Raw genomic sequence first — 24,628 nt, 5'->3', positions numbered from 1 at the left:
ATGCTCCAGATAAATACAAAAGAAAAGTGTGCAGGTTGAAGAAATCCTTGTATGGCTTGAAGCAGTCCCCTCGAGCATGGTTCGGAAGATTCACAAAATCTATGAGAGCATTTGGTTACAGACAAAGTAACTCTGATCATACTTTGTTCCTGAAAAGACAGAATAGGAAGCTTACTGCACTTATTGTGTATGTAGACGATATGGTGGTAACAGGTAATGATCCGGAAGAACGTGCGGCCTTGCAAAGATACCTGTCTACAGAATTTGAAATGAAAGACCTTGGATCCCTGAAATATTTTTTAGGGATTGAGGTGTCGAGAAGCAGTTATGGAATTTTCTTGTCTCAGAGGAAGTATATTATTGATTTGTTGCACGAAACTGGCATGTCAGCTTGTCAGCCAGTAGCTACACCATTAGAAGAAGGATTGAAGCTTAGTGTTGATCCTAATCAAGTACCAGATGACAAAGGAAGATACCAAAGGTTAGTAGGCCATTTGATGTATTTGGCACACACAAGACCGGACCTTGCTTATGCCTTGAGTGTAGTGAGTCAATACATGCATGATCCTGGAGAACAACATATGAATGCTGTGATGAGAATATTACGATATTTGAAGGGAAGTCCGGGCAAAGGAATTTTGTTTAAGAAGAATAATCACTTTAGTGTTGAAGGTTATACTGATGCAGACTGGGTAGGTTCCATTGATGATAGACGCTCAACATCAGGTTACTTTACGTTTGTTGGGGGTAACTTGGTTACATGGAGAAGTAAGAAACAGAATGTGGTTGCCCGTTCCAGTGCAGAAGCAGAATACAGAGGTATGGCTTTGGGGATTTGTGAAATTTTGTGGCTTAAGCTTCTGTTAAGCGATTTGGGTATACAACATGATCAGCCTATGAAATTATTTTGTGATAATAAAGTTGTTCGTGACATTGCACATAATCCGGTACAACATGATAGAACAAAGCATGTTGAAGTTGATCGGTTCTTCATCAAAGAAAAATTGGAAGAGAAAATAATTGCAGTACCGGCGATAATAACAGAAGATCAGTTGGCAGATATCCTCACAAAAGCTGTTTCGAGTCACAAGTTTTCAAGTTTCTTACACAAGTTGGGCATGAGCGACATATATGCACCAAATTGAGGGGGAGTGTTGACTTTTGTATTTTAGGTAGGATCCCTAATTGATATGTAATCCCATGTAATCACTTGTAATTAGTTTTCTTTCCTTTTATGTTAGGGTTGTACACTTATGAGTTCCTCTTATTGAGAAGAATATATCATAACTCAAACCAAAAACAAAAGCATTCTCTTCTAATTTATGCCTTTTAACTGTTTGAACTTCTAGTCTGTCGTTAATTCGGTGACTCAACACTCATGGGATGTAGGACTCATTGTTGGGTTAACTTGAAAGACAATGGCACCACATAGACTAAAAATAGTCTTAATCAAGTTTTGACTTCTCCTTAGTCGATGTTACATATCTCAGAACGACAACTAGATACATAATTTAGTCATAATTGTGCAAGTATATATGGTTTATACGCAACTTGAATACTGGTCTCTCCAAGTCCATTAAGGCATTCGTTTAAAGGATGATTAAACGATCAAATAGACAAAAGACATAAATAAAAAGGAAATACTCCAAAATGGGACAATTTCCTAATTTTGGGACAAAAATATGACAAAACGGCCATACATGTTTCTCTCTCTACTCTCCCTCTCCCTTCCTCTCTCTCTTCTCTCACTTTCTCCCTCACGCATTCTCTCTCTTCCCTTCTCACTGTGCACACACGATGCACTATCATCCCGACCAACATCGTCCAAATTGAAGCCACCATTAATTTCATCTCGTCCTCACAAGTCCAAAACACATAGCCTTGTCATGAATCTCATCCTCGACTGTTGGGATCAAATCTCAAGCAGGCCACGACTTTTCCAGCAACATGGCAAACAACCAGGGCTCGAGACCACCACCACTGAACTTGCATCGAGGGTGGGAACAAAGCCCAGTCATTAAATGCTAGTGTTTTGTTGGATGAATTTTTCAGGATTTGCTCAATGTATGTACACGACATGCACATGATATGCTCAAAGATCTGAGCCAACCCAAAAACCCAAAGCTCACAGCTCTTTTTTCGAAATCAGAAAAAAATGACGTCATCTCCTGTGACGTCACCACCATATACACTATAGGCACATCACATGCACATCATATGTACATTACATGCACATGATATGCACAAAACTGGAGATCAAGCAACGAACTGCTTTTCGCATTAATAAAAAACTTTAACAACAACCTATTAGTATAGGGGATACAATTAAAACATAATTGTTACGTATATAAGGTTATAGTGGCAGTTTGAAAAGTCTTGTTACGTATATCAATCACCACTTAACCGTGCACGTGGAAAACACGATACTTGTTGTCATTATTTCATGGACACACAGGATCCTTAACGTCCTTTAAGCTTTATTTATTTTGCCCAAGCCAACTAGGTTGTGGTCATACTCGTTAAATTCCAAGGCACAACATACGTGCATCATAACTAGTGAACATTCCCACTTTTCATAGTAAGATATAGCCATACACACCATATACACACCACATGCACATTATGAAAAAATGTTTACACACCTAAACCATAAATTATTCCATCCCAGTTTTGTAGCATGTCAAAACTTGAAATTTATGCCACAATCCATAGGCCCCAACATGAAACACAATCCCTAATTTAACTTCTAAGTATTAATTCATCTTATAAACAACTCATTTATTCCATAAATCATTGATGAAGGAACTTGGAACTAAACACCCTACCTTACTATGCCTGTCGAAACTTCAGTCGCAGGAAAAAAATAGAATTTTCCGACCAAAACAAACAATATGGTACAACAACTTTCTTCTCACCTCTCTCTCGCATCCCTTTGTTTGAAATCAGATGTATAAGGTCAAGCCAAAACCCAGCTCATTCTTCTCAATCTTTGGACTTCACTCTCTTCGAAATTAGATGAATTAATACTTAGAAGTTAACTTAGGGTTTGTGTTTCATGTTGGGGCCTATGGATTGTGGAATAAATTTCAAGTTTTGACGTGCTACAAAACTGGGATGGAACAATTTCTGGTTCAAGTGTCCAATTGCAAAAATTTGTGAAATTTTTTTCATAATATGCATGTGGTGTGCATATGGTGTGCATGGCTACATCTTAATATGAGAAGCGAGAATGTTCACTAGTTATGATGCACGTATGTTATGCCCCAGAATTTAGCAAGTATGACCACAACCTAGTTGGCCTCGACGAAAAACAAAATTAAGAAAAAACTTAGAGGACGTTAAGGATCATGCGTGTCCATGAAATAACGACAACAAGTATCATGTTTTCCACGTGCACGGTTAAGCGGTGATTGATATACGTAACAAGACTTTTCAAACTGCTAATGTAACCTTATATACGTAACAGTTATGTTTTAATTGTATCCACTATACCAATAGGTTGCCGTTAAAATTTCTTATTAATGTGAAAAGTAGCTCGTTGCTCAATCTCCAGCTATGTACATATTATGTGCATGTACTGTACATATGATGTGCATGTGGTGTGCCTATAATGTATATGGTGGTGACGTCACAGGTGATGACGTCATTTTTCTGATTTCGAAAAGAGAGTTGTTAGCTCTGGATTTTTGGGTTGGCTCAAATATGTGAGCATATCATGTTCATGTTGTGTACCTACAGTGAGCAAATCTTGAAAAAATTATCCAACAAAACACCAGAATTTAATGGCTGGGCTTTGTTCCCACCTCGATGCGAGTCCAGTGGTGGTGGTCTAGAGCCTCGGTTGTTTGCCGTGTTGTTGGAAAATGACCAGAAAACTCGCGGTCTGCTTGAGTTTTGATCCCAATGATCAGGATGAGATTCATGACAAGGCTAGGTGTTTTGGACTCATGAAGACGAGATGAAATTGGTGGTGGCTTCGATTTGGAAGGTGTTGGTCGGGATGACAATGCACCATGTGTGCACAGTAAGAAGGGGAGAGAGAGTGAGTGAGGGAGAAAGTGAAAGAAGAGAGAGGAGGGAGAGAGAGAGTGTAGAGAGAGAGAAATTAGAAAATTGGAGGAAATAACGTATTTATATAAAGGGCAATTAAGTCATTTCAAGATGTAAGAAAAATCATATTTCTGTCTGATTGTTGTGTTTGGCGTGTGCATATTCGAAATGTCCTATTTCTATCCCAAGATTGAAAAATTGTCCTATTTTTTGGTATTTCCCTAAATAAAATGACTTCAAAAACTTGAAATATATACTAATTATGGATGGAATAAAATGTTATTAGCCCAAAACAAATTAACTAGAACACTTTATTCACGTTATGAATCGCACAAAACTTAATATCCAAGAAAGACAAAAACATGGCAAAATGCTAAAGTAGGTAAATCTAACTACTGCTCTTATATCTCATTTTCAAGAAATTTGACTCTTCGCTTTCGCTTCTGCCTTCTCTTTCACGCCTTTGACTAGCTTATCTTGTTCTTTGACATCCATGCCTCTGAGTAGCTTATCTGCTTCTTTGACATATTCATCGCCTTTAAGATATGTCATAGCACCTTGGATCATCTCTTTAGCTTTGTCCATTTGGTCTTGTTGAAGAAACGTCAAAGCTCCATCCATCATGTCCATAGATGTGGTCGCTTTGTCTTTCATTGTGTCATCTTGAACAACGTACATTACGACTGCTTGAACAATCTCTTTAGCTTGCTCTACTTGTTTCTTGTCAATATAACTCAGAGCTTTCAAAACCTCATGAACAAAAAGTGCTTTTTCTATACCTCTTTCTGCTTTATCTTGTTCAAGATACTTTACTCCTTTGGCATGATCCGCTTTCGATAATTGTTTCACATCATCATCGTTGTCAAGATATGTCATTGCTCCATGGATCACCTCTTCAGCTTCGTCTAAACTGTCTTGTTCAATAAATGCCAAAGCTCCTTGGATCATCTCCTCAACTGCGGCTGCCTTATCTTTTATTTCGTCACACTGAGAAACATACAGTCGAATTCCTTGAATGATCTCTTTAGCTTTGGCTGCTTGATCTGAATCAAGATACGTCAAAGCTTCTTCCAGAAAGTCATCAACCAAGCGCCCCTTATTTACTCCTGCTGCTACTTTATTATTTTCAAGATACTTCACTCTTTTCGTTTTCGTTTTAGCCTTATCTTTCACGTCTTTGACTAACTTATCTTGCTCTTTGACATCCATGCCTATGAGTAGCTAATCTGCTTCTTTGACATCTTCATCGCCTTCAAGATATGCCATAGCACCTTGGATCATCTCTTTAGCTTTGTCCATTTGGTCTTGTTGAAGAAACGTCAAAGCTCCATCCATTATCTCCATAGATGTGGCCGCTTTGTCTTTCATTGTGTCATCTTGAGCAACGTACATTACGGTTGCTTGAACAATCTCTTTAGCTTGCTCTACCTGTTTCTTGTCAATATAACTCAGAGCTCCTTTCAAAACCTCATCAACAAAAAGTGCTTTTTCTATTCCTCTTTCTGCTTTAACTTGTTCAAGATACTTACTTCACTTCTTTGGCATGACCCGCTTTTGATAATTGTTTCACATCATCGTCGTTGTCAAGATACGTCATTGCTCCATAGATCACATCTTCAGCTTCGTCTAAATTGTCTTGTTCAATAAATGTAAGCTGCTTGGATCATCTCCTCAACTGAGGCTGCTTTATCTTCTATTTCGTCACATTGAGAAACATACAATCGAATTCCTTGAATGATCTCTTTAGCTTTGACTTCTTGTTCTGCATCAAGATATTGCAAAGCTTCTTTTAGAAAGTCATCAACCAGGCGTACTTTATTTACTCCTGCTGCTACTTTATCGTTTTCAAGATACTTCACTCTTTTCCCGCTCTTTTCATCTTTGGCTTCGTCATCGCTTTCAAGATACAGCGTAGCTCCTTTGATCATCTCTACAGATTTTTCAATCATATCTTGTTCAAGAAACTTGATAGCTTCTTTCATGAACTCTTCAAGTTTGGGTGCTTTATCTTTTATTGTGTTATCATTATAAAGGTACTCCATAGCTCCTTTCATCAACTCTTCAGCTTTGGTTATTTGATGTTTTGCGAGAGTATAAAGCCCCGTCCACAAACTTTTGAACCAAGGCTACTTTTTTTGCTCTTTCCGTAGGCTTAGAGGCTGCACCCCCACCTTTGAGTCCAAGTCCCCTAAAGAGAACCTCGCACGACGTAAATAATCATACAATTATTCGCATTTGCAAACACACATATCTACACGAACACAACATATAAAAGAACAAAATAAAACAACCAATATTTTCATAAGCTATAAATTCTAAGATATAGTGAATTGGAAAGCAAAGTTAAGTGGTTAAAAATAGCAGATCTTCAACTATTAGACTATTAGTGTCGTAGGATGTGTAACACTACGAAGTAAGTATAAACAATGAAAGAAATCAAACACATAGAGGGCACAAAAATACACAAATAAATACGCAACGTGTACCAAACTACAATACTAGTACATTGTCGATATTTCGTTGATGCTACCACACAAACACAGAATTCACATAATTAACATCAACATTGCACCGGATTCTATATATTGGTATTCGTTGTTTTCATAGAAGATTTCCTATGAACAAACAAAAGTGGTTCCTTACGTACCAATCTACAATACTTAGTACATCGTTCACATCGAAAATGCGGGCTAGTTTTGATTCAATATATCTAAAAGTCTAAGCTTCACTTCAAATAGGTAAAAGTTATAGTACAAAAGCAACCGATTCATACCACATCTATTGTGGGTACAAATGTAAATGCAGATGTAAAAGATCCTACTTAGATATTGGATAGTTTGTTTTGTTAGTTAGAATGTAGTAGTGCTACTCTCATTGGTTGTAATACTTGTATATATATAGGTTGTAACTTTATTCCAAATCACTGAAAAGTTTATTTCTCAATATGGTATGAGAGCCAGGTTTCTGTTTCTCAGGGTCAAAAATTTGACAATGTACCAAACTCTGTAGATTGGTATTCTTCGTTACTGAACAATATTTCACATAAATGAAAATGCATGTTGGATTAATTTTTCAAGAAATTAAAGGAGCAGGTGATTCAAAAAAGGAAGAAGTTTTCTAAAGAAAGATATGAAATTTACCCTTTCAGTTTATCTTGGCCCCAAGACCCCATCGACATAGCCAGCCATAGCACCAGCAGCAACGCCGCTTTCTTCCTCATCTTTCAGTTTCTGTTTCCCTCTCTGTCTCGAAAACACAGTTTTATTTTTGGCACCACGAAATGTATGATGAAATGTCTGTCTGAATACGATATAATCGGGTCATACTGGCAGGTATTCATACCGATAGAAAAGGGCGCGAACGTATGGAATTTGCTGCCTTCCCTCACCTATTGGTTTTACCATACGCCGCGCGTCGCCGCATCCTTCTCGCATTGTCTTAATTTGCAGTCTGAGAAGAGGATGGCCGCAAAAGCAGGTGTGACTACAAAAGACCAAGGGCTTAAGGGTCAAAAGTGACTGGATTTTCAGTATTTGTGACAAGAAAATATGAGACTGTGTCACATTTGTGAATGACCTTTGTTTTTTTTATATAGATAAGAGAATTGACGACTCGTTGTCCACGAGTCTTACTTCAATTGGTTTGGAAAATGGAATACAAATGGAGGACATGGAAAAGTATATCCCGTCTTCACTCGTATTGACTTGTATACACGCGAAGTATCGACTTGTGTATACTTGAAAAAATGTCTTCTTGGGGGCGCCATGTGGTAAAGTTTGTGTAATCACTCAATAAGAAACTGTCACATTGTCAGAACATATAGGTGTTTTTGAGGAGAGTAATTTGCATGGTATGAATACAAGGTAAGTTACCATGACGTTCCGTGGTTAATGATAAAATATCCATGATGTTTTATCATTGAACACTTGATGTCATAGCGACAGTGAACACGAATCTATGATGTTGTATCATTGAACACATGATGTCATAGCGGTAGTGAACACATACTATTTAAATGGCATAAATAGACCCTACCATTATATATGTGACCCACTTGTATATTAGAGTGTCAACTAGTGTTTCACTTTTGGGAGACTTTGGTGCGACTCCTGACTATCAATGTTCTTTGATCGAAACCTTGTTGATTTTCAGTTTTTTATCGAAGTACCCAACATTAATGTAACTAGCATATGCCTACACACTTTGTGTGTGAAAACATTTTTTATTTTTAGATATTAGATATATGGTAAAATCACACGTATATGAGACTTCAATAAAAAACAACAAAATTTGGTTTCGTAAAATTACATTATTGGCCATCATTTTCTTTTTGTGATAGAAAACTAAATAATCTTTTTACCCTATTCTAGTTGAGAAAGATAGTTCTATTAATAGGTAATTTAAATAGTATATTTCTATGTAGGTTATTATATTTTTTAAATTAAAAATTGAAACTGTAGTTTTTATATTAATGATATTTGAAATAAAACTCATGATTGATTGAATAATATTAAAAGACAAATTATACTCTCCAATATATTGTCATATATATAAACATGGGTACATTCTTCAAAACCACACACAAGAAAATATAATAGATATTAAGCTTAATAATATTGGCAAATTTCTTCTATTAAATTTGACATGGATACATTCTCAAATCAATGAAAAAGAGTGTACCCATATAAGACTAGATATGGATTAAAAAAAAATTGAATGGATTTTATATATAAAAAAAAATGGGTGTGTTTGTACCATATTTGACCAATCCCGAAACTACTGAGCACCGGTCAACGTTATACCGTCAAGGACCCAAAAGAGTTTCCCTACAATCAAGAGGCCAATCATAGCACGACACGTGTCAACATCAGATGCCAATCATAGCGCGACACGTGTCAACATCAGAAGCCAATCACAACACGACACGTGTCAATGTCAGAATGAAACTAGAAACTCTCTTCTATAAATAGAGATCATTCTCTCACAATATTTCCTAATGTCATTTGTACTAAATCATTCACTAGTACTCACTAAAGGAGAGCTTGAACCTATGTACTTGTATAAACCCTTCACAATTAATGAGAACTTCTTTACTCCGTGGACGTAGCCAATCTGGGTGAACCACGTACATCTTGTGTTTGCTTCCATATCTCTATCCATTTACATACTTATCCACACTAGTGACCGGAGCAATCTAGCGAATGTCACAAACTTAACACTTTCTGTTGTACCAAAGTCCTCACTGATTTTGTGCATCAACAGGGTGCATTTTGTATTTTTTTTTAAAATGGTACATTTTATATATTAAAGTGGTATATTTAAGAATGGAAACATTTAAGAATAAAAAAAATGAAAAATTATATGAATTGGTACAGTTAAGATTAAAAATTTGAAATCTTTTTATAAAAAAAAAATTAATGAGTACAAGCTCATTTTAATTTTAATTTTTTATTTTGAAAATGTTTTGATTTGTAAATTAATTAGGAGTTTAATAAAAGTGTGAGTATTAAAACCTTAAATCAATTACTAATTTTTATTTAAAAAAATTATATAACTGACAATATTAATGTTAAGGACTTCAATCAAAATCTAAAAACTAATAAGGTCTCGGTCGTCACTTATAATTAAGTGAGATGACTTAGGATCGATTCTCACCAAAGGCGAAATTGAACCACATTATTACTAGTTCATTGTAAGGCTAAGTCTACCCCCTAACTTTTTGTGTAGATAACATTTGTTAAAATAAAAAAAATTAAAGTCTCAGTCAATGAACATTAGGAACTAATGTAACATCCCACATCGTCTAGGGGAGTGAATCATGTAAGCCTTATATGTATACTTCCATCTCTACCTAGCATGAGGCCTTTTTGGGAGCTCACTGGCTTCAGATTCCATCAGAATTCCGAAGTTAAGCGAGTTCGCGCGAGAACAATCCCATGATGGGTGACCCATTGGGAAGTTCTTGTGTGAGTTCCCAAAAACAAAACGGTATAGTTTGGTATACAGACGAGACGGGACGGAACGGAATGGGACAGAATGGGACGGAACGAGACGGGACAGGATGGGACGGAACGGAGAGGGAGAAAAGATGCCCTCGGATGGAAACAAGGAGGAAAAAGAAAGAGACGAAGAGGTTATAATTTTGTGTTCCACGGATGTGGAACGAAAATTCACCCAAAATTCATCCCGTGGAACAACACGTTCCACCCGTTTTAGGCGCACCAAACGTGGGACGAAACGCCTTGTCTCACTTTGTTCCGTCCCGTCCCACGTACCAAACGGTACCAACCATAAGGGCATGGTCGGGGGCCAAAGCGGACAATATCGTGCTACGGTGGAGTCGAGCCCGGGATGTGGTGGGGCCCGGGCCGGGATGTGACAACTAAAGACTGAACACTAATTTTTTTCCGTCACTTTTTCTTATGCAAATAGCATTGCCAATAAAGTATGAATGATATTTGACAAAAAAAAATAGATAAATAAAGTATGAATGTTTTTTTTAGTACATCGATATTTTTACACTAAGGAGATAGAGAGTTTGGCTAAACCACACAATATGAAACCTAATTTGGTATCGAATTCGCCATTTACGAGATTCGAACCCAAAACCTCTCACTTTCAAGTGAAAAAGAATATCATCAAACCATAGTAGTACTGAGTGGTAATAAAGTATGAATGTTAAGTTACAATGAAAACATTAATTGGTATCTTTTATGAAAAACATGTTCCCAATGAAAATTGAAAATGCCCATTTATCCTACAAAATGGTTATATTTCCTACTTACTCTCCTAATGTTTTCCTACTTACTCTCCTAATGTTACCAAACATGGAAAATAAATTTTGCATTTCACTTCCCCTACGAAAAGACATGGAAAATTCCATATCAAACGCAGGCCTCGAACCTTTTAGTATGACAGTATACCCATTCTTTTATCTGGACAAGAGGAATAAACTTGAAATTTGGACAAAAGTTAGAATTTATAAATGAAAATGCATCAATGCCCTTGTTTGAATTCATAAAATTTTATAATTTCCACATGGACAAAAAACTTAGAATTTGGGAACTCCAATTTCTTAGTTTAACTTCCATGTAAATAGTTATCATTGTCACTCCCACCACCACCAGCCATAACTATCACTTCCCATCATCACTGCCACCATCACCACCACCCACAATCATCATTGACGTCGTCACCGCCACTCACCATCATCATCGCCGAGACCGTCACCACATACAATCATCACCTTCGCCACCACCCACCACCATAATGTAGCCGCTACTAGCCATCACCTTGCCACCACCACCACCACCACATACCATCATTACCAGCCTCGACATTGTCACTGCAACCACCACCCACCATTGCTGCCATTACCACCTATCATCACCACCACCATCATCAACGTCATTGCCGCCACCTCCACTAACATCATTGTTGCCACCACCACCACTTACCATCATAAACGTTGTTGTCATACTAACGCCACCACCACCAAATATCATTATCATCGATGTCGCTGCCACCACCATCTTATCTCATCATCACCGGCCCTGACACTGTCATTGCCACTATCACCCACCATCATCACCATCGCCGCCATTACCACTTATCATCACCATCAGCACCGCTACCGCTGCCACCTCTAACCGCCATCATCACCATCGTTGTTGCCACCTCCACCAACATCACCATTGCCTCCACCACCATTTACCATCATAATCGTTGTTGACATACTACTGCCGCCACCACCACCACATATTATCACCATCGCTGTCACCGTTGGCACCACCTCCACTAGTACATATCCTAATTGTCACCTCTCACCAATAGCGGAGCTACACTAGGGGCAATGTATGCTCACAACCCCAATAACCCAATGCTCTTCCTTGTATTTTGTTGTCTTGACCATATAATTTGTTCAAAGAAGACCAAATTTGATGGTGTAGGTGGAGCAGTGCTAGATATTTTGCATATCATCCATTTGGAATTTGGCTTCATCCATTGGATTGGAGATACAAAGTTTACTTCCTATTCATGTGGGTTGGTCTTTGTTTGACTAGTTTGTGCACTACATATGTTCATCTTTCGCTTGCCAATTAGAATATTACAGAATTCACTTAGTTACGTCTCTCATTAATTGTTTCAGCAACTATCTTCTATTAAGTCTTGAATTTGATTACATTGTCATACCAGTATGAATGATGGAGTATTAGTTTTCTTTTCAGTGGATTAAATTGATCTAATAATTGAGCATTTGTAACATAAGACATACAATGTGAGCCTTATGACATTATTCTAAGACTCAAGGCAACCGGTTACATATATTTTGTAATCTTTTTAATACAACGAAATATTTATACGAAAGGGTGGGGGAATGAATTGGTTGTCAACTCATTATTCATGAGATTAGAACCTAAGAATTCTCACTTAGAAGTGAAAATGAATAGCACTAGACAGTAGTATTAAGTGACACATGTATTTATACTTATAAGTAGGTTAATTCATTAAGTTTTTTTTCTTTTGAAAAGTTTATTTATCATGACCCCATTATTACAAAATTCTGGCTCCGCCACTGTCTCTCACATATATATTAATGACTCTAGATACACATTAAATTTTGAATTTAAATTTTGTTATTCTTTTAGATTAGCCAAACCAAAAAAAATCAAAAATTTAAACAAATAATTTGTTGTTGCAGCACCTCACTCTTTGTGCTGCCGGCCCCCTCTCTCCTTTATATTGTTCAATAAATTAGGCCTATAATAATTTTCATAATTTTAAATTCCATCATTTTAAAATTTCTTAAAATTTTAAAATTTCCTCGTCTAAACATAATGTTATTTATCTTTTTCTTATTGGGGGATGAATTATATCGATTTGAAGGAAAATGAGAGAGTGAGTACTGTTTAACTCTGTTGGGAAACATGCTTCAACTAATTAAAAGACTAGTGACTAAAATGACATATTTCAATACAGCGAATGCAAAAAAATAAGTTCACATGTCAAAAATCTCTACCGCATGGGATTTTAATAGATGCCGGATTCCTACTTCTCTATCAACTGAGCCGGGGTAAAAAATTCCATATCTATAGCTAAGCCGGATGACCACCTTCAGCGGCTAGTTTCATTCTTTGGTGGTGTTCTGTAACTTTGTAATCTACAATTTCCTCCAACAATTGCGAATCCAGTACACAGTCTTCGCGTCCATACACAGCTGCTTGGACGCTGGCCATGAGTTTTGCTATCTCACGGCCAGAGAACCCTTCTGTCTTACGTGCAGCCTCTCGAATCAGATCATCAGACACATCCTTTATCACAATCTTTTGTGGTTTCTTCTTCAGGAAAATGCCTGACTTGGAGCCTTCGCCTTCATCACCAAGATATTTGTTCAAATAGAGCTTCAAAAGTTTGAATCGTTCCTCCTCCCCAGGAATTGGGAACTCAATCACTTCATCCATCCGGTCAGTGATAGCGCCGTCAAGATCTCCTGGCCTGTTTGTGGCAAGTACTAGAACTATGTCTCTTGACTGGTCTCCAGTTCGGAAGAGCAATGCATTTAAAGCACTACGTTGAGCTTCACTCATGTGTGTACTGTTTCGCCTGCCAAGGGATCAAACAATTCACAAGAGGCTGAGCTTATATATATATGAGTGGAGACGATGAACATCTCGGTTGTAGACTCCAAAAATATAAACTAATGGACGTTAACTCCCAAATTTTGTCAAAGAAAAGTTTTAGATGAACAGATGCTCTGATAACAATAATAAGTACAACACAAATATAACCATAAACCACTGAAGGAAAAAACTGAACTTACTCGCATAGGAAAGCATCTGCCTCGTCAATAAAAAGCAGTAGACCTTTGTTTGATTTTTTAGCCCAATCAAATATCTGATGAATCTTAGTAACAGCCTGTGCACCCAAGGGTGCAACATCTCCTCCAGTCATCATAGCATAATCCAAACCCTGTATTCAAAGGGATCAAAAACTCATATTGAGAATTTACAGTTTTTTTCCCAGAATAACTCACACACACACACACACACACACAAACACATATATGGGTGCAAACATACGGTAATTTGTAATCGGACCTTGGATCCTAGTATCAAGGTAATTCAACTTCTAAAACAAAAACAAAAATTGATGAGAATAAACATCCCATTTTAACAGATAACAAACTGAATCTCCAAATTGTTCAAACAAGTTCCATTCATTTGACCTATAAAGATCTCCCCATCAAAAAACCAAAGGTCACGACAACTAGTCACTAAGACACAGGTGCAGTACCAGCTAGGTGGTAGACCATATAAAAGGTTGAGTAAGACAGATAAATGAGCATCAATGGTAACAAATTATTACGGCTATGAATCAGTGTGATACCGATTTTCGAGCTATTTCTCTTGCAACCATGGTTTTACCAGTGCCAGGGGGGCCATAAAACATCATGTTGCGAAAGGGGGCTTGGTGAGCCTTAGTGTTTGCTGTAGCTCGAGCAAGGTGCTCTATTCTGCTCCGCAACGAAGGATGGAGAATGATATTTGCAAGACCATTCTTGCCTTGCGAAGATCCAGTACTGTAATTTAAAACTTTATTCTTTGCTAGAGAAATCATCTCTGAACCTGGAAATCTTGCAATGGATGATTCTCGAATCAGAGATGGCTGCCCTAGCAGCCGGTTGACATATCCCCATATAACTCTAGAACCTTCTCTGTAAAAAGAAAGTTAAAAGGCAATTAGTTGGCACATCACTACTAAACAATACAATCATCACTAAAATTGGAAGAAGAACTCAATACCATAATTCCATTAAAAGCCCATCAGATCAATAAAGAAAAAGGCATTATGACAAACTTGACATCATAATTAAGAGAGATTAAAACTTATTATCTATCAACCTATGTAATGAATACTCTGCTTATAGTCAAATCATTCAAAAGGGTCTAAAGGAAAAACGATATTGTCGATTTCCCCACGCAAAGCTTCAGCCGCAGACTACAGAAGTAGAAATACAGTAACAAGTCCGGAAGGTACCACCCGTTTAGTTAGAAGCGTACCACAAGAGGTGTGGGATCAAATCTAGTCTTTAACAAGGTTAAATGAGTTTCATGGCATGAAAAAGGGCTCCTTCTCTGTGTAGACTAGGTCTTCAGTACACCAAGTAAAAGGGTAGCACTTTCCAGGCTATCCACTTTTTTCCCTTCTCAGTTTAAGTGGGGAGGTTATAAAAGTAGCGTATTGACTTATACACTCTGTTCCTACAATATTAAACTCATTTTCATCCTAATAAAGTTAAAATTTCACAAGAAGAATATATAGGGCAATAAATTAATATCGCATGCATAGGGAATTGCAACCTGAATACTTGTTTAAAAAACTTGAAATAGGTGAAATGAAACGAAAGGAAGAGCATACAAACCTAGTTGAATAAACCCCTGCAGCCACTGCTGTAGCACCTCCAACGGTCATAACCAACTTATTCCTATCAGTCAGCAAAGTTCTAATGCCCCCTGCAGTTCGCAGATGAGAAACAATTATATCATCATCGGCATTTCACAAAAATCAGAATAAGGAGATCAAACAAATATTCTGTTCCATTGACCTAAAGCTAAAATTGGCACTATTGCCATGCACCAGAGAAATTAAAAGACAACATTTTACTCACCCCTTAACCACCCACATTTTAAAATACCCTTAATCCAGTAACCCTAACCCTACATGACCAGGGGTAGTAACCCAGCAAAGGTGGTCATTAACTGGATGTCAACTCTACTTGGTTTACTTATTTTTTTAATTTAAAACTTCTCCTTACAGCACTTTTATTAGAGGATAATAATTGGGATATTGGGAATCACTTTGACAAGTGACAATTGCACCATTCTGGGACAGTACACAAAAAACAAAATTAATAACAGGAATCTGATTGGACAGAAAAGAAACCAGGAGAATCTGTCTTATGCAAAAGTTGCTTATTCATGTATGTACTATGATTATCAATAATTCTACTCAGTTTTGCATACCTTCAATGTGACCAAAAGTTGTATTGATTGCAGCAAGCCATTTTTCTTTTTCACCATCCATCTGATCTATAAGCATATTCCTGTTAAGTTCCGCATTCAGTTTTTCTTCATGGGCCCGACCTTTAGCCTTTGCAATGGCCTCCGCTTTTATGTTTTTTAGTTCTAATTCATGTTTCTCTCTTTCAGTTTGGCGCTGCTGCTCTTGGTTCTGTGCCTCAGTAGCCAGTCTTGCTTTCTCTTTTCGGATATTTGACTCCTCTTGCATCCTAAGCATTTCAGCATTATTCTGCCTCTGCTTTTCATGATCCATCTGCACTCAAGAAGACAATAAAATGTTAGACTTGACCAATGTTTTAAAAGGAGAAGGCGAAGGCGAGGCGTTTCATGGATAGGACCCACCTAGGCGAAAGCCTTAAGGCATGAGGCGACGCCTTACGGGACCAAAATAATTGGGGTATGCTGTGGGTTATTAAAAAAAAAAGACTTGGCCAAAACAACATCGTTTTTGCGCCAAGTCATTTAAAAAAATTAAAGACTTGGCCAAAATGACGTCATTCTAGGACAAGTCTTTAAAAAAAATTCTTCTTTGCGATTGTCTTCTTCGCGAAGACGCCGCCGCCACTGTGACGATTATAAGCCAGAGGGCAGAGCCTCAGAGGCCCAGCCTTCAACTTCGAGGGGTCCCCAGAAAATTTCAAGCAAGGATTTCGGATCACTGATGGATCCTGGAACGCCCATTCAAACACCTCAGGCGTGCCTTAGCCGCCTAGGCATGCCTTGAACTTGTCGAGGCGAGTTTAAGCCTATTCCCGCTGGGCAGAGGTGTTATCACCGCCCAGCATCCAAAGCCGCCTGGGAGCACCTCAAGGCGCATTTTTTAAAACACTAGACTTGACCAAGGTTTCACCAATCCAGTATTTAGAGTGCAAGTAAAACTTGAGGAACATACAAGCTCTTTTTCCTATATAGCATAGAGGTTGTTTGGTACCCTTCATGGATCCAAATTTTTGTTTTTAAAAACAAGAAATTGGATCCTAGAAGAATATCAAACAGGCGCATAATTTTTAGAAAAAAGAAGACATAATTTATTCGACTGCTTGCACCTTCATTCTATTCCTAGCGTGTTCATCTTCCATACGAAGCATTTGAGCCTTTGCCTGTGCTTCTTGTTGCAGTATATTTAATTGTTCCTCAGCCATGTTCTTACTCCTTTCCTGTCATCAAAAGATTTCAAAGTATAAGTTTAAATGCACTGAGGCAGATAAAAGAGAAGAAAACAAATTTGCAATTTGCTAAACCCAAATGGCACAAACCTAGAACATTATCTGTTTCACTAATGACATAAAAGACCTAACCCATGTCACAAAAAAGAAAAAGGACCATGAACCAAAATCAAACGAAGTTATTGCACATTCAAAGAAAATTCCTCATATACGCAAAGCCTTTTCAGTGAAAATCTATACAGTGAGAATACCACCTGAACCTTATTAGAAGAAAATATTGTGACAAGGCAGTTATAAAAAAAATATATATGCGGTACATGGAAAAGATAAATTGTAGCCAAACGATTGAGATGAGCTGTTTGAAATGTTTGACGAATAGACTGCCGAAAACCACATTTTACAGTCAACTGCAGTTTTAACATGGATTGTACGTCTGTAACTTACAAGATCATTTTGAGCTTGTATTGCTTCAAAATGAGCCTTCTCTGCATCCAACTCGGTGAGACGACTTTTTTCTTGGCTCCTCATCAGACTAAAAACCTGGAAAACAAGACCAGTTGACCAAATTAACACCATTGATTCAGTTGGATTGAAACCTCAGCATAATAAAAGACAAAACACATTTCAATTAATATGCTTCAAGCAGCTTCGGTTCCCACAATAACAAAGGTCGGTACTTAAGCTTAAACAGGGGCAGGGAATAAAATCACGGGCATGGTAATCATTGAAGCACATAGAAATAAACTCAATGTCCTATTAAATTTCTATTCAAACGAATAATAAAAACATTCAAAACGAAAGTATCGGAACAAAAGGAAAGGCAAAATCGAGACTACAGCATTCGGATTTAGTCCCTCATTTCCAACCTTAAGATGCAATAGATCCTTAAAACTAAAAAGAAAAGAAAATTGATTTTTTCTACAATTTTCCAACCTTTCTCTACGGAAAAAAAAAACACCAACAAAAAAAAATATCAAATTCAGGAGCAGAAAAGCGACCTGCTTGGATAACTTAGAGGAATTGATTTCGCGGAGAGCTTTGGCACCTCGTTCGAGAGCCTCGGGATCGAACCCCGACCCTCTGGGCTCTTCAGCTTGCGGTTCCGATTTCGCATTGGGGATCTCGTCCGCCGGAGCGGCGGAAGGCGGAGGAGGAGGAGAAGGAGAAGAATACGAGAACGGATTGAATCGGAAGGGAGAATCGGCGTAGGTGCGGTTGGAGAGCGCGGGCATGGAGGCCGCCGCGACCGCCATTGCTATGCACGAAGACAGCTTCGAGGCAGCAACCATGGTTAAAGTTTGGAGATTTGGTCGGATTTTCTTTCAAGGTCGAGAAATCATGGGCGTGTAAAAACTGAAAATTCTCAGATTTTCTGTGGGAGCTTAAACCCTGAAAATTCTAGGGTTTAACTTTAAACGGGAACATTGAGAGGGAGGCTCGCTCCTCGCTTCCTGGAGGTTTGGCGTGGAAAGTAAACCGATTAACCAACTGGAACGTATATGTGGGTCCCATGGTTTGCTCCATTATACATTGTGGGCTGGATTTGGTCCAAAATGATTTCCAGAGAGGGCCCAATTTGGGGAAATATGATGTGGAAAACAAAGTTGAGACTTCTAGGCCCAATTTTTCTCAATTAAGGCATATGAGGGTAAATTTAAATAATAATAAAAAATATAAATTACAATAAATTCATCTAAATTATAGAAAGGGACTTGCGAACTTTAATAAAATTTATAATGCACACCGCTTTAGTTAATTCAGTTAAATTGAGGTCTACCAAATACGATTCATTAACATGAAATGAGTGTAAGAAAAATAATCCATAAGTTGTGACATGTGATTTAGTTGGTTGAGAACATCTATTATTTATCTCATGTTCGTGATCCCTCTCTTACCTTGTTATGAAAAATTTGGTTGTGTTGGTGGTTATGTTCCAAAAAAGATAGATGTTATGATTTTGGACACGAAAAAGCTTTTGTGTAGGCATCCAGACCACGTATTTGGTTTAGTGGCACAATCCTTTGGCTTAGCTAAAACTTCTCAACAGTCCAATCCTTTGGTTGTTGAATGATTTTAAATTCAAATAGATTATTTGTTAATTGTATTATCTATAAATTATCTTTGGCTTGTTTTGAAGAGTTTGTTCTTCACTCAAACTCTCTATCTGTAATCACTATATAAACATTAATACAATACACTCAAACTATCAAGCACAAGCACAATTCTTATATGGTATCAACCTTCTTCCTAGTCTAACGACACCATTTCTTCCTCAAACACAATGGCCTATTCCGCTACCACTCCCTTCACCAATGTTTCTGCCCTCCTTCCTTTGAAACTGGATCATCACAACCACTCTTTGCGGCGAGCACAGTTTGTTCCATTGCTTCGAAGTCGAAGTCTAATGCCTTTTGTTGACGAAATGTCCAAGTGTCTGCTTGCTTTTCTGCTAGATGATGAAGGTCATCTTATTGACAACACCAATCCTCTTTTTGAGCTCTGGATTCAGCAAGACCAGATGATGCTCTTGTGGCTCATCAGTTCCCTCTCTCCTCCCTTCATGCATGTTGTTGTCAAGTGTGTTAGTGTTGCCGAGGCTTGGAAAGCTTTGCAGGAACGGTATGCACCTTCTTCTCACAATCGAGTTATTCAACTCCGTGGTGAATTTCTCAATCTTTGTTGTGATGATCTTAGCATTGCTGATTTTTTGATAAAATTAATACTTTGGCTAATCAATTAGCGTTATCTGGCTCTCCTATGTCTGATGCTGATTTGATTTCTACGATCATGAACAATGTCAGACTATTGTATGAAAATATCGTGGCATCCATACAAGCTCGAGAAACCCCTATTTCTTATGCAGCTTTGGAAGCACTGCTCCTTAGTGCTGAAACTCGACATCTCACTTTCACTTTGTTTGGAGATACTCCTATTCTTGCCATGATTGCCATGGCTACTAACCGAGGCCACAAGGTTCATGCACTTGTTGGTTTTGCACACGGCGCAGAACGTGTTGGTGCCCCTCATTGTGGTGGTTTTATTCCTCACCCTAATGGCAACGCTGTAGGTCCTCATTGCCCTAATGGAAATGTTGTAGGTGTTTTCGATGCAGGTCCCTCCTTTGCTGACCGTCCACCACTCAAGTGTCAAATATGCCGCCGAAATGGGCATTCTACGATTGACTGCTACAATCACATGAACATTTCTTCCGAAGGTCGTGTTCCTAGTGCTCGCCTCACAACTCTTACTGCTCAGTCCCACCATGTAGGTCAAGCACCCACTACTCCAACAAGTTGGCTTCTGGATTCTAGAGCCAATGCTCACATCACTAACGATCCTGGTCAACTCATCAATACACAAGAGTACACAGGCATAGATAATGTTAATGGCATTAATGGTAGCCAAGGTTTGCAAATCTCTCACATAGGAACATCCTACATACACTCTCCCACTAAATCTTATACCCTCTCTAATACCTTATATTGTCCAAATGCTTCTCAAAATATCCTTTCTATCAATCAATTTTCTTACGATAATGACTACTTCTTTGTACTTTACCTAAATTTCTTTCGTGTTCAGGATATCCACTCGGGGAATGATCCTTTTATCAGGGCGGAGTAACATTGGGCTATATCCATATGCAAGTTTCAATTCAAATAAAAGCCATGGATTTTTTTAGTGCATGGGAGTTAGAGTCGATGATCGTGTTTGGCACTCCAGACTTGGTCATCCATCATCACTTATTTTGAAGCATTTAGTTTCTACTAGTAAAGTACCTCTTACTAGGCACAATTTGAATTTTGTATGTCATTCATGCCATCTAGGCAAAAGCAAGAAATTGTCATTTCCTAAATCAAATTCAATTTCGCATTTTCCTTTACAACATATTCATTCAGACGTATGGACATTGGACATCCCCAACTTTGTCAATTTTCGGATTTCGTAATTATGTGCTTTTCATTGATGATTATTCGCGATATATATACTTGGCTATATCCATTAAAATTAAAATCCGATGTGTTTCCTACTTTTATTAAATTTCAAACTGAAATGGAGAATAAATTTCAAAGGAAAATTCAAACCTTTCAAACGGATGGCGACGTGAATACATCAACAAAATTTTCAAAACCTACTTGGAAAAACATGGAATTCACCATCGATATGCACACCATCCTTAACAAAACAGTATAGAAGAACGAAAACACCGTCATTTGGTGGAAATCATACTCACTCTTCTTGCTCATGCATCCATGTCTGTCTCAAAATTATTGGGCTGAGGCTCTTCATACAACTAATTTTCTAATAAACCGACTGCCAACCAAAGTTTTAAACTTAATTTCTCCATATACAAAATTATTTCAACGGGAACCATCATATGAATTTTTCAAAGTCTTTAGGTGTGCCTGCTTTCCCTATTTACGTCCATACACACCTACTAAATTACAATTTCGTTCCAAGAAATGCATATTTTTAGGTTATTCTTCGTGTTTTCATGTCTAAGCATGTCATTTTTTATGAAACTTGTTTTCCATGTAATGAATAGTCCAGTGCTACTTTTCACACCTCATCCCTGCATGATAGTACTCCCATTGCAATTGGGACTCCTGAATTACTCTTCCCCTCACCATCCCCACCAAAACTGGTCCATATCCAACCCCACAATCAACCCTTTCCATCCACCATTTCCCATCTGCACTCAAACACTATCTCTGACTCAAATTCCTCTTTTTCCAGCACCGTTATCTCCTCCCTCACATCTCCTACCCTACACGCCACCCACTAGTTCACCTCTAACCCTTCCCAACCATAACCTACGGCCTTTAGTATCCACCCTCATGCATCCCATGGTAACCCGTGCAAAAGATAGTATTCACAAGACAAATCCTAAGTATGCACATACATCCACCACTAACGTTTTATCTGAGCCTACTTGTTATAGTTAGGCACATAAATTTCAGGAATGAAGAATTGCAATGGCATATGAATTTAACACCCATCAGTGGGCTGGCACCTGGTTTTTGGTCCTCTACAATCCTTCCATGATTGTGTTTCCCAACAAATGGGTTTTCAAACTTAAACGAAAACCGGATAGGTCTATTGAAAGATTTAAAGCTTAGCTTGTTGCGAATGGATATCATCAACAACTTGGACTTGATTATGGAGAAGTGTTTAGTCCCATGGTTACTCATTCCACCATTTGAATGATCATTGCACTTGCAGTTCATTTTTCTTAGCTCATACGGCAACTAGATCTTCAAAATGCCTTTCTTCATGGCTCATTGTCTGATGAAATGTATATGAAACAACCCACATGCTTTGTTGATCCTCAATTTCCAACACATGTTTGTCAATTGAAACGTTCTATCTACGGTCTCAAACAAGCTCCAAGGGCATGGTTTCAATGTTTTTCCAACCACCTGGAACATCTCGGTTTTATGGCTTCTCAGGCAGATTCATCACTCTTTGTTTACTGTCATGGTTAGTTCGAATTTATTTACTAATCTATGTTGACGACATCCTTATCATAGGCAATAACATCAAGTAACACTTTGATCAAGGACATGGGCACAACTTTCTTCATGAAGGATCTTGGTCATTTGAATTATTTTTTGGGCATGGAGGTTCACCGTTCCAACAATGGGGTTCATTTATCATAGTCCAAATACATCATGAACTGAAATGGACAAATATGATTGATTGCAAGCCCGTTTCCACACCTGAAATCAGTGGCAAACAGGTAAGTCTTTACGATGGCGAACCATAGTCTGACATCAATGAATTCTGAAGCATGGTAGGTGCTCCTCAATATCTCACATTCACATGTCAAGATATTGCATTCTCTGTTAACCAGGTTTTCCAATTCATGCACAAACCTACCACTACACACTGGATTGTCGTCAAGCGAATTCTACGTTATTTAAAATCCACACCTGATCACGATCTTGTGTATAAACTTTGCCCTCTCACTTTTACTGCCTTTGATGATTCTGATTATGCTGGAGACCCCGATGATCGCATATCAATAGGAGGATATTGCATTTTCTTGGTTCTAATCTTGTGTCCTGGAATTCCAAGAAACAAAGAGGCGTTTCTCGTTCTAGCACTGAGTCCGAGTATCATCAACTTGCCATTACTACCGCCACAATTTCATGGTTTTGAAAGTTATTCCATGACCTCCATCTCCAGCTTACTACTCCAAAGGTATGGTGTGACAATATTTATGCGATCTCCATGGCTTCCAACCCGGTTTTCCATACACAGACACGCCGTGTTGAAGTGGACTACCATTATATTCAAGATAAGGTAACTTGACGTGAAACCCAAGTGGGCTACGTAGCTACCCAAGATCAAGTTGGAGATTTTTTAACAAAAGGCATGTCCACTTATTAGTTCAACTATCTTCTGTCCAAGCTTCCTGTTCACCGACGATCGCTCAGCTTACTGGGGTGTGATAAACTATGTTTGAAATCCAAGCTTCCTGCCACAAAACTCCCTGAAGATCACAATGGAATCAGTTAACAGGAAGGCTTAGCTAAAACTTCTCAACAGTTCAATCCTTTGGCTGTTAAATGATTATTTGTTAATTGTATTATCTATAAATTATCTTTGGTTTGCTTTGAAGAGTTTGTTCTTCACTCAAACTCTCTATCTGTAATCACTATATAAATATTAATACAATACGCTCAAACTATCGAGCACAATTCTTATACTGAATACTCTCTTCTACAAGTATGTGGTTTATTTTCAACCATAGATCATGAGTAGTAGAGATTAAATTAGAAAAAAGATGATCGTTAAGGTCAGTCCCATGTGGATGTGTGGTAGATTCTCAACCGTAGATGTATATGAGTTTGCACATCGAAGTCCATACACATCAATGGCCATGGATTCAACTGCGCGCCCACCAACCCTAGCATTCTCCTCATAAGAATTTTTAGATTCTCCTCGTGGCCGTCTTTCTTGATTGAATATTTTAGTCCAGAATCGATCAGGTCAGCCATCATATTCTTCACAACTTTTAACTTTTTTTATTCCATCAATATTTTAAAAGAGATCACTATCTTTTAATTAACATTATATGTTGATGGTGATGATGTAATTATGCCAATAGTCATATCCCATGTTCCTTTTCAAACTCGCATCGGCTTGCATGGTTTGATTGCCGTATTGCTCAAGTTTTTTGTACCATGCAGTGTAAACATATTGTTTGGAGCACGGATCTCATTCTCTCCCTAAAGGACGAGAGTATCTGTCTTGTAACTGGTTGTGTAATATTTGCATTTACAGTATTTATTGCGAACTATAGCAGCAAAGGGACGTACAACCGCGTAG

The 24,628-nt window shown here is 38.0% G+C and overlaps 1 protein-coding gene and 1 pseudogene across 1 annotated transcript; both read right to left on the bottom strand.

Moving 5' to 3' along the window:
* Positions 1-4,335: 4,335 nt before the first annotated feature.
* LOC126604808 (uncharacterized) lies at positions 4,336-7,397 on the bottom strand (annotated as a pseudogene).
* Positions 7,398-12,953: 5,556 nt separating this feature from the next.
* LOC126604807 (uncharacterized) lies at positions 12,954-18,754 on the bottom strand. The gene is made up of 8 exons (XM_050272121.1): positions 18,295-18,754; positions 17,741-17,836; positions 17,177-17,287; positions 16,074-16,383; positions 15,473-15,563; positions 14,437-14,764; positions 13,871-14,019; positions 12,954-13,653 (listed from the first exon to the last, which is right to left on the bottom strand). Exons 1-8 carry the CDS (start codon positions 18,583-18,585, stop codon positions 13,146-13,148), a joined length of 1,884 nt encoding a protein of 627 aa, XP_050128078.1. The 5' UTR covers positions 18,586-18,754; the 3' UTR covers positions 12,954-13,145.
* Positions 18,755-24,628: the final 5,874 nt, after the last annotated feature.

The sequence above is a fragment of the Malus sylvestris genome, chromosome 15, assembly GCF_916048215.2.
Source record: "Malus sylvestris chromosome 15, drMalSylv7.2, whole genome shotgun sequence".
In the NCBI taxonomy this organism is placed as follows: domain Eukaryota; kingdom Viridiplantae; phylum Streptophyta; class Magnoliopsida; order Rosales; family Rosaceae; genus Malus; species Malus sylvestris.
The sequence above is the reverse complement of the archived record's forward strand: the minus strand, read 5'-3'. Positions and strand labels throughout refer to the sequence as shown.